The sequence below is a fragment of the Varanus komodoensis genome, unplaced genomic scaffold (assembly GCF_004798865.1).
Source record: "Varanus komodoensis strain SLA01 unplaced genomic scaffold, ASM479886v1 scaffold1, whole genome shotgun sequence".
Lineage (NCBI taxonomy): Eukaryota > Metazoa > Chordata > Lepidosauria > Squamata > Varanidae > Varanus > Varanus komodoensis.
Window position 1 is genome coordinate 120,329,200 of NW_025335268.1, and position 11,458 is coordinate 120,340,657.

The 11,458-nt window shown below is 44.2% G+C and overlaps 1 protein-coding gene across 6 annotated transcripts; it reads left to right on the top strand.

The window, feature by feature from the left end:
* The first annotated feature begins 3,660 nt into the window (after nt 1-3,660).
* LOC123029738 (E3 ubiquitin-protein ligase TRIM56-like) lies at nt 3,661-10,468 on the top strand. Of its 6 annotated transcripts, none has more exons than XM_044443005.1 (3): nt 3,661-3,835; nt 4,379-4,455; nt 6,378-10,468. In XM_044443005.1, exon 3 carries the CDS (start codon nt 6,442-6,444, stop codon nt 8,461-8,463), a length of 2,022 nt encoding a protein of 673 aa, XP_044298940.1. In that variant the 5' UTR covers nt 3,661-3,835; nt 4,379-4,455; nt 6,378-6,441; the 3' UTR covers nt 8,464-10,468. The 6 variants fall into 6 exon arrangements, with proteins under 6 accessions (XP_044298940.1, XP_044298981.1, XP_044298958.1 ...); XM_044443046.1 differs by having other exon boundaries at nt 6,438-10,468; XM_044443016.1 differs by lacking the exon at nt 3,661-3,835 and adding an exon at nt 4,864-5,030 and having other exon boundaries at nt 4,401-4,455.
* Nucleotides 10,469-11,458: the final 990 nt, after the last annotated feature.

An 11,458-nucleotide genomic window follows, 5' to 3' on the forward strand; every position in this document is an offset into this window, starting at 1 on the left:
GCTATGCATGCACTGCATCAGCAGCATTTTGGTTTGCATTAAATGCACCCTGGTTACATTTTCCAATCTGCATTAATCATGAACTAGCCATACCTGAATGTTTCAATGGCATATGTAGCCACTAAACTACACAGCCAAATTCTAGAAGTATAACCTAGCAAAACTGTTTTCTTGTGTGCCAAAGCAAAAAGGCAGAGATAGTATGAGCACAGTTAGGTGCATCTGAAAGTTACAGTCCAGCATCAAGTTCATATTTAATATGTACCAGTAACTGGCATATGATAAAATAGGGACAATGGACAATATTTCCCACTGAGATCGTGCAAGTGTTCCAAAGAGTCCCGTGATCCTTGCCCTCCTCCTTGCTTGGAGGTTTCAGGATCCATGCACCGTTGCTAGATCAATTGCCAATAAGGGTGGGATCCCTTGCTTCAAGCCATTTGTCAGGGCCTCTTTCTCTTAATATAGAGCTATGCCTCTATTTTGCAGCTACACGCCAGAGAAAGGGAAAGGGAGGAGACGGATTAGCCAGGCTTCAGCTCAAATGCGGGAACAAACAAGGCCCCATGGAGGGCCTCTGTAGCAAAACATACAAGACTTATGAAAGGCAGACATGCACTGCAGTCATTTCCGTTCCCTGGAAATGTATAGAGGACATCCGAAGTGACAGTCTGCATGGTTTTCCTGTGAGACCGCCAGTTCCTGGCTGTAACTGGTACAGTCTTCAATATGCAGGGAAAGAGCGGTGGAAATACACCAGCATTAGTTTTGGAATGCAAATGCAGCAAAGATGGGTCTGGAGATGTCCTTTTTCTGCAAGATGATACATATGAAAAACTGTGAAGTGTTTTGTAAGTGGATCATTATACTAAAATCAACCGAACCAACTGGTAGAAAAGATCCCAACTGAATTGCTGAGTTCTACAATGCCTGGAGTTAGTGACTTACTTATTTATTTAGGAAATTTATAGGCCATCCATTACTGTCATCTCTGGATGGCTTACAATAATCTTATTGTATAATCTCATTTAATATGTACATAAACTGCCACAGTCATCCTCACTATTGTATTCCTAATCACTATGTGCAGGTGGGAAAGCTGGATGGTGAAAAAAGCCAATAGGAAGAAAATTGATGCATTCAAAACATGGCGCTGGCGTAGAGCTTTGTGAATACCCTGGGCTGGAAGGAGAGAAAAAAAAAAAGAACAAATGGTTCCTTGGAGCAAATCAACCCAGAACTTTCCTTGGAAGCAAACAAAATGAAACTGAGTCTGTTGTGCTTTAGAGACATTGTGAGAATGCACATCTCACTGGAGAAGGCAATAATGCTAGGGAAAATCAAAGGCAGAAGAAGAGGAGGACCAAATATGAAAAGGGTCAATAAAGGAAGCCACAACCTTGAATTTAGGAGAGCTGAGCAGGGCTGGCAAAGATAGGGCATTTTGGAGGGAGTTCATTCATGGGGCCATTCTAAGTTGGAGATCACTTGATGGCACATTACAAAAACGAATTGCCAGGAAATATCATTTCTTGTTTTGGGTGAGGCATTACTACTATGTTGAGAACACCCTGCTTTAAATTTCTGGGAGTTGCTCTCAGTCTTAACAAGTGTTTGAGGGCATTGCTCAGATAGATAATCAGGATGAAGCTGAATCTGGACAAATGAGAAGTCATGCTTGGAGGAGGAAGCATTGCCTGTGAATCAGAAGATTATGATTATTCCATCAGAATAAGTACAGAATTGGTGAGTGATGTTTTTCCCAGCCCTGCTTTTTAATAAGCAGGTAGTTCTGGTGGCCAGTCAGCATTTGTTGATTCCATTCTGCCCTGGATAGAGAAGATCCTGTAATACTGATCCACAGTTCGTAATCTTCTAGCTTAACTAACGTAACAAGGTTTATGTGGGGCATTCTTTGAAGATGCTTCAATTAATCCAGAATGCAGCTGCATATCTCATTAAGAATACTGAGAGGTATGGATGTATACAGCCTGTCTTATATTCAGTAACACCAATTCAAGGTGGCAGTGTTAATCCCAAAAACCATCCCATTCAAATCTTTCAGTATACCTGCTAGATAATGTAGCCCTCTTGCATGCTACAACTTCGCAAAAGCATGGGAACAGAAGTAACCAGAAATAAGGCTGTGAAATCATCCTTCCCAGAAATTAGCAGCTCTGTCTCCTCATGTTTTCACCCATTCTTTGGCACACACACATATAACAAGGGGTCTTGAAAAAGCTCCTGCACTTTTATATTTGATAAAGATATTTTACACATATTTTTGCTGGTGGCATTAAAAAGTTGGTACAACTCTGGGGAAAATGCATCACAAAGGAAGGTGACTATGTAGAAAAGTGATGTAATTCATTTTTGAAATTCTTAATAGGGTTTAAAAAATGTGGACAAGTTTTTGAAGAACCCTCATATATTTAAACATTATAGATAAGCTTGAACACTGGACTGAAAGCAAAAGAATGAGATTCAGTGGAGACACAAGTCCTCCACTTAGGAAAAAGAAACCAAGTGCATACTTGGCTCAACAGTGCTGCAAAAGAAAAAGACCTTGGTGTTATTGTGGACAACAATGCAATGTAGCCACAAAAAGGGCAAATGCTATTTCGGGATGTATTAATAGAAGTATCACTTCCAAATCACGAAAACAGCTAGTTCCCCTATCCTCCTCACTAGTCATACTTCATCTGGAATACCGTGTCCAATTCTGGGCACCAAGATTTAAGAAAGATGCAATAAAATTGGAAAGGGTTCAGAGGAGAGCAAAGGTGATCCAGGGTTTGGAAGCAAAGCCCTATGAGGAGAGACTAAGAAAACTGTTCAGCCTTGAGAAGGGAAAACTGAGGGGGGATATGATAGCACTGTACAAGAATCTGAAAGGCTGCCACTAAAAGGAGGGACAAGATCTCTTGTGGTTCATTCAAGAGTGTAGGACATGATGTAATGGACGCTTCAAGTTGTAGCAAACCAGATTCAACCCAGATATCAGGAAAAGCCTCCTAACTATCAGAGTGATATGACAGTGGAACCAGTTGCCTAGAGATGTTGTGGGCTCTTCCATACTAGAGACATTAAGAATGAAATTGAACAGTCATCTGACTGGATTGGTGTAACTTGGTGTCCTGCAACAGCAGGGAATTGGACCTGATGGCTTTCATGGCCCTTTCCAGCTTTACTATTCTATGAAAATGGATGTGTCCCTTTGTTCCACATTTTTGAAGGTATAATTTCCTTTGCCTCAAGTAGTTCAAAACTAAGTTTCAGACACGCGCACACATGCACTTGTGCAGGACAGGAACAGAGAGCAAGAGAAGAGCTATTTTACCTTTAAGGGCTATTTGAGACAAAAAAATCAACAGACACCACTTAATGCCAGCAGATACGGTATGGCCATGGTTATTCAACCTTTTAATGGCACAGGAAGCCATCCTAAATACTTAATATTCAGGTAAGTTATTGCCAGGCTATTGTTCTATCATATGAAATCTCTGCTTCAGCCTGGCACGTTACAGATAAGAAACATCCATTCTTTAAAGATCTGAGAGTCTACTTTATAAAGATAATCACTTTCGTTTTCGTTTACGCTTCCAACTTCCCAGAAGGCGGACTGAAGTCTAACAGCTGGAAAGTATTACTTCAAACTGCAAGGGGAAAAGGCAGGAAGCTGCCCCACCTCGAGTCATTGCTCTATCTATTCACTATCTTTGCATTGTAGTCTCTACACAGCATGGGGTTTTTCAGAACTCAGATTAACCTGGGATGAACTCGCAGACAAATTATGCTATGAACCTACGGTCCCGACAGGCCCACGCAAATTCAGGTAAGAACACTGAATTTCCAAAATTCTTAGCGCCTCTAATACGTATTAAAATAGAAAAATAATTTTGCATTACTGCAAAATAACAATACAAATGCAAACAATTCAACTGCAGACTGAGTATCAGCATTTAATTTCACTGTTATCATCTTCTGCCCCACTATCACCGATATAGTCCTACCCCTTTAGTTATATTGTTTTATTGCGTTTTAGCTCATGTGAGTCTCCCAGAAGTGCCGTGGCACAATTGGGCAGCATACAAATATTTTAATTAAATAAATATTGATTGCTTCCAAATCCCCCGCGCATGGAATATTCCAATGTGAAGGTGAAGCAAAGACTGCCTTCTTCCTTAAATAGCCCCAAGTTTCCTGCAATTGAAACCCTAGATCCATAACCCTTAAAGAATATAGACTGACTGACGCTGCCTTTGTCTTCACACATGACTTCCGGGTCCCTTTGACATCACCTTTTGAGAGTTGAACAGACATTCCAAGCAATGCAAAGAACGTTCATTTTTCTAGCTCTGCGATCCCCAAAATGCAGGAAAAGAGCTTCTGGAAATGACGTCACTATCTGAAGCGGCGAGACTGCTTGCGGGGCTGGGGGCCTGCTTCGAAGAGGTATCCGCAAGTGTGCGAACAGCCGGAGAGGGTGTCGGGGGGGGTGCGAGTGTGTGCCCGAGCTGCGGTGGCCGGCAAACGTTCCTAACAGGACCGACAAGGCCAGAAGGGAGCGTCGTTCTCTGACATGGCGCCCTCCAGATGTGTGCCATTACAACTCCTGTCATTCCCAGGCGGCATGAGCTGTGTTGGCTGGGGATGGTGGGAATTGCAGTTCAGCACGTCTGGAGGGCGCCTGGTTGCGGACGTTTGTTCTGTTTGCCTGGCCATGCTTCTGGGGTGCTTCAGAACAAGACATTTGGAGCACCCCCGTTTGGGAAAGGCTGATCTAGAGGGCGGAGGAGGAGGAGGAGAAGGACCGTGGCCTACGTGGCAACCCCTTGAAACTCTGGCGCTTTTTCTTTCTAGCTGTCGAGCCCGGAAAGCTTCGGCCAGCTCTTCTCCCCTGCCGCTGACGTGCCTCAGGATTTCCGTGTTTCTTTAAGGGCTGAGGATCGCTTCTCATTTCTTGAACCGGGGCCAGATTAGACGTGACGCTTTCTCATGGCACATTATTGATTTTTCTTTAGTTAAAGGTCGGTGCGAGGAGGGAGGCCGATTCGGATCAATACCGCGATGGGGACGCTTTGTTCCACTTTGCCCCCAATCCGACTCGTCCCCTCCCCACGTCTGCTTGTTCTTCCCAAAGTTCCCATTGGGAACTTGTGTTGTTTCATTCTGCTCTTGGAGTTTCCTCTATGCAAGAATTACAGATATCTCCGATTGAAAATCACAGTGCTGGGAGGGGCTAGGGTGACTTTAGGGCAAGTAACTTGGCCCTCTCGCCCCATCTGTACTACTTCTCCATTGCTGAACATTTGTGAATACTTGAAACAAAGTTTTCTGTCATCCTAACTCAGTGTATATAAAAATCAAGTCTCACTGCTGTCTAATGGAGGCAGAACAAAGGAGGGGAGGAGAATTTTGAAGCTGAAAATAGCAGATTGACTGTCTTCCAAGCCATTGATATGTCTTTTCCTAGTTGGTTGGGCAAGCAAATGTGCAGGTGTGCCAGTTTTCAGGCATAGAGCCCTTGTGGCTTTTGGCAGATAACTGATAAGCAGAACTTCAGCATGTTAAATGTTTCTAACTCTTCATCTCCATGCCAGCAAAACTGCATCAAATGAATATTTGCTGGCCACATTGCTCCTAAAGGCAATCCAGTGCCTAAAAGCAATGGGGGGAGAAGAGGTGACAAGCATGGATACTTAAGGCACATGAGACACACCTTTCATTATTATCCAGTGATCTTCCATTATTATTTACTGCTAAGTAAACACATCTGCTAGGACCTGGAAATTATAGCTGAATGATGGATTGGAAATTAAAATACCTAAGGCAGTTTGCTTGAGAGGCAACTCCATCAAGATCAATAGGAAGGACTTCAGAGAATATACTCATAGACTTGGGAGTAGTACAGTGAAATAATCTATTTCTCTTTTTAAAAAACTGCCCTTTTAAAAAAGTTCCCCTGCAATATACAGTATTTGCCCATTTTGCCACTCCCTGCAATATTTTTTTCCTGCTGCTATTGTAATCCTCATGTGGTTTTCATGTTTTTTTCTGCGCTTAAATGTAGAAAAAACTGCTTTGGTGTAGGCAGTGACTAATATAAGAGAAAACCATCCTTTGCCTACTTACATTTGGCCAAATGTTGTTATCTCCCATCTCTTCCTCTGTTCCCATGTGCTACAATACTAATGTTGGTAATTTATTCCCAGCTCCTTTGTGGGGCAGCTCCTGGTTCCCTAATCACAGTTCCTTATTTTCATTACTGAGTTACACCTGTATGGACAAGAGCTTTACCTCCTTTCCAGGTTCTGGAAGCTAGTAGGTTTGGACCTAGTGAGATCTAATGGCAAAATTCTTGCTTCTCTTCTCAGGGTGGATTTCTTGGTGTGGAACCCTGCTGACTCTCTTCTGTTTGTACCCCTGCTGGATAGGAACATGGCAACTCAGAGCTCCACATCACTGCAAGATTTGATCCGGGAAGATTTTCTGACCTGCAAAATCTGCTATGACTTGTATGCGGTGCCCAAAATCCTACCATGTCTGCATACCTATTGCCTTGGATGCCTGGAGCCCCTGGTGGAGAATGGAGCCTTGCAGTGTCCTGAGTGCCGCCTGCAGATAGAAGTCCCAGAAGGTGCTGCTGGCCTGAAGACCAACTTCTTCATCAATGGTCTCTTGGAGCTGTTCCAGATGAAGCACAAGAAGGACCTTGAGTGTACAGTCTGTTCTAATGTGCAGAAAGTTGTAGCTGCCACCTCGCGTTGCCTGGATTGCAAGGATTTCTTGTGCCAGATGTGTACTCAGGGCCACTGCTGCTCCCGCCTCACTCTGCATCATAAGGTAGTGAACCTGGAAGAGTTCCTGGCTGGGCATTATGATGCTGAGGTGAGGTTCTTACAGGAGTTGTGTTGCCAGAGTCATCCGCAAGAGGCGCTCCGCTTTTTCTGTGACACCTGCAGTGTGCCCATCTGCAGAGACTGCCGCATGCTGGACCATTTTCAGCACAAAGTGGTCTCCATGGCCAGTGCGGTGCAGCGGGAAAGGCCCTCTGTGGAGCAGCTGATCAAGAGCCTGCAGAGAATAATTACTGGCATCTCTGAACAAGAGAAAGCTATGGAAGAGGCGATGGACAAACTGAAAGCAGACGGAGAGCATGTCAAGGAGAAGATCTGCAGATACGTGGAAGAGATTACAACTTACATTTTTGCCCAGAAGGAATCTGCTTTGGCTAAACTGCATGTCTCCCTAACTGAACAGTTGGAAGGATTTCGCATAGCACGAAAGGAGCTGCAGATTCAGAAGGATAAAGCGATGAGCACTCAGCAGTTTTCTCAGCACATCCTTGGTGTAGGGAAGGACTATGAGATTCTTTATCTAGAAGGAATGATTAGGAATAGGGTGGAGGAGCTTCAGGCGTACAAACTGCAGCAGTTTCCCAGCCCCATCCCAGAGCTGGTCATTGCCTGGGATAATTCTCAGCAACTCTCTGAAGCACCACTTTTCCGTTTTGTGTTTCCTGGGCAGCAGCCAGAAAGAGATGCGCAGTGCTTGGAGCCAGAGAGCCAAGTGCTCTCTTCTGTTGGAGAGGAGAGTGGCGAGGCTACTGACACACTTTCAGATGCAGACTCCTGTGCAACTGTGTCTGACTCGTCCGCATCCACTGGCTGGAGAATACAAGCTGAGTATGCTTTTAGCTTTGGATTGGATCCATCCTGCTCCAGGAAAAAACCCAATATCACTGGGATTGCTGTGGTACCCCACACCGGCCAAGTCCTCCTTTTGGATCAGGCAAATGATGAGATCAAGCAGTATAGCCCTGGTGGTGAGTTCCAGGGAATTCTTCTTCTGCCCGATCCTGATTCTGATTCTCTCTTCTGTGGTATTTCTGTTTGTGGTGAGATCCTGGCCTGTTCCTCAGAGACTCATCTTTATTTTTTGACCCTGGATGGTGCATTCTTGCGTAAATTGCAGATGAGAGGCTCCGAGACCTCCTATGCCCTCGCCTCCTATCGGGACTCTTATGTGGCTGTGAGCGAGGGAACTCTGTGTTCTATCTCTTTGTACAATCCATCTGGATTGTGTGTTGGCAGAGTCCAGCCAGAGAGCTATCATGGGGGCAAATTCCTGTTCATTGCTGTTAATAACTTGGAAGAGTTTGTCGTCTCAGATTTCATCAAAAAGCAGATTGTGATCATGGAGAAATCTGGGGCAGTTCTGAAGGTGCTGAAACCGACATCTTCACTGCTGACAAGGCCATTCAGCGTCTGCGTTGATGAAGACAGGAACATCTTTGTGGTAGATCAGTTCAAAGTGATTCAGTTCTCATCAGATGATGAGACTGGGAGGGTGGTGCTGAATGACCAGGGTCAGGTGAGAAGACCCAGAGTCTTGGCCATTGATAATGGCAATCTCATTTTAGTGAGAGAAGATGGAAGTACTGATCTCTATTGCCTATAGTTTGCTGTTTCTTGATGGGGTATGAATCAAGTGCCTAATTATACCAGTGCTGAGCCCTCTGGCTGGCAAGATGTCAGAAGGGCCCCACACTGTTACATTCGCTAGACACTGGGATGGATGTCCGAACCAAGGCTGCTGGACAGGATCAGACTTTGGATCAGAAATACTGCTGCAGTCAAATGCAATTTGCATCGCTGAAGGCTTCCTGCTGCACTTGACTTGCAGTGCCTGTCTTGGAAATAATGACGATAGAGAAAGATTGTCAGTGGCCTTTAAACTATACTTTGTATTCACACACAGCAGTTTGATCTTGACTTTGCCCAGACTACCAGAATCTGCTGCTCAGATCTGTTTGCCAGACAAAGGACCTGCCTTGCTTTTGGAACCAGCATTCTTGTCTTCTCTGAAATGGGTAGCAGTGGCAGATGTTGTGGGAGCAGAACTGGGTTTGCTGTTTGTTCAGTGAGCTATAGACTACTTGTTCCTTTTCCAGCTGAATGTGTAGATTCCAACCATCAGGGCTGGTGCTGAGAATCTTGGTCCAGCCTTTCTATTTATAGAGACTAAGTAGGCTTATTACATTCCATTTCTTGCTGCTGCTGCTATGTAGCAAAGACAGTTGTGTCTTGCTGTTGCTTGATTAGTTTGGGGGATGTGATGGAGCATCTTGCTTAATTTGAATTAGGCCTGGTGGTGAGGGCATGTGTACAAAATGCATTGTGTGTGGTTTTTGGAAATTAGGATGGGCATTTTCACATGCATACATTTCACCACAGAGCAGATGCTTTTGCGTAGTTTCTGGGTACCCATGCCATTGTAATTTAAAAAAGTACTTATCCTCTCTCTATCAAGTGTGTCACCTTTATAGATGACTGTGCAGCAAGTTGTTGAACTGATGTCAGGTGCAGTATATTCCAGGGTTGACAGTAAAAGATAAAAGGATCAGTTCTGGGATCCTTATATAACATACATTTTTTTCTATTAGGCTCATAGCTTAAGACACATGTTTTAATATGCATACCCAATCAGTGCAGAGAAATATGACGGTGAATAGCCATGATTAGCTGCTGTCCAGTCTTTCTGCAGTGTATTTCAGTGAAAAGTAACCATTCATTATCCTCTGGCTTCTACTTCTGTGCTGAAGGATGGACTTGTAACTTTTCTTAAGGACACACTTGAAAATGTGAGTCTCAAGATTGCTTTCTGCTGCTGCTGCTGCAGGTATCAGAAGAGGCCCTCCGTGCTATGTCCTGCACTCAAGGGCCGGATGCTGCCTGCTAGCTTTTCTCTGTGCTTTTCATCAGATTAGGATATATGTTTTTCCAAGACTTCTGTGCCTCATAAAGTTGACTGGCTTTGCATTGTCTGGAAAAGAGGGCAGAAACCTAAAGAATTAGTCATCATATGGCTTGTGCAAGTCCCATTCCTGCTAGTTATCCCCCTGTTCCACGATGAGGATTTTTCCTACCTATGACAAGTCCTGCACCTAAGCTGGGACACTGAGAATTCCTAGGGCAGGGATGGGTCACATTTTACAGTACTCAAAATGGCTGCTGCCAGCAAGTTTAGACTCTTGCCTTTGTATTTTGATTCCTTGGGACCACCCTTCTCCAACCTAGCAAACTTCATGGGAACTGTAGTTCAATATATCTGGAAGCTACCAGGTTGTGGGAGTCCATGTTATGCTTTGATTTCTGCCTCTCCTTTTCTCCTCTTGTGTTTTTCCCCTTTTCCTTCTATCAGATCCATACTGCTGCAGATAACAAAAAGGAGTGAGGTAGCATTTTGCTGAACGCCTTCATACCTCATGAGTACTCACAGTCAAGGGTGCCCACTCTTGCATTGTTTTATTGCACTACTTGCTCTTACAGTCTTAAGAAAAAGTCAACATGTTTCCAGTATATGCTTTTGATACTAATAAAGTGAAATTAATGGCTACTTTATGGTATTTCTACTCATCTCAAACTATGTCAGCAGCAATATTTTCAATACAGAGGTTTTTTTTAACCAGATGGGGATAAGTAAATAGTATTGCCTTGGCAGCCTATGCCTGTTGATACCCCTTGAACTATGGGTGTTGGTGAGGGCCTCACAGTGCAGTTTGAGAAGAAGATGCTTTTCTGTATCATGAACGCAGAGTGTTGTTTCTTTGGGGGCTGCATATCTAGAAGGCAGGAGATAGAAAAATGAAAGATTTTATGCTACTTGTTACAATCCCTTTTCTGCATCTTACTTATGTATATCCTGCCTTTCCTCCATACAGGGTCCTCTAATGGGCTGCCATCCAGGCACCCACAAGCTCCAGACAAACTTAGCTTTAGAGAAGTTGCTCTATTACGTGCCACATAACTGGCAGTGGTATCCAGATTTACAGGGAAAGAGCTTTGGAGTTGCCTGCAGCCAAATCTACAATGTTCTTCTCAGATACTGAGCATGCAGAACCACTTTTAGCCTTAGGACTTAGTTCCATTTCAGAGCTTTCAGGGTCCACATTCCAGTGGTGGGTAGGATCCAGGACTAACTGGGTGAAGATGAAGCCAGCATTCTCTGGATGCTTGCTTCTTGTTGCATGCAATTCTGGCATGAAAAAGAAATGTAACTTTGGCTTCCAATATGGCTCTGAAGCCTTAGCCTTTCAGAGAGAGGAGCATTTGCCTCAAGGCTGAATAGTCCTTCTCCAGGCTTGGGAACATTAATTGGACGGTACTTGCAGTGAGGTGACAAATGGGAGTCATGGAAACAGACAGTTTGTGTTGTGGGGAGCAGTGGCAAACCTGTCGACATGTCCTCTGCTAACTCAGGTGAATGTGGCTGTGGTAGGCCCTGGAGTTGAAGAATAGCTACACTTCTGGCTCAATCTGATGGCCTTCCGGCTTCATCTGAGGGGCAACACAATTATTTGGAGACCCAGCTGTGAAGTCCTGCAACCTCTGAGCAAACTGTGTTCCTATCCTACCCATTGCTTGCAGCTGGTGCAGAAAAAAACCACTTCAGT

What these genes read in the sequence shown, in the direction of transcription:
- LOC123029738 (XM_044443005.1), top strand. Translation starts at nt 6,442, where the DNA reads ATGGCAACTCAGAGCTCCACATCACTGCAAGATTTGATCCGGGAAGAT.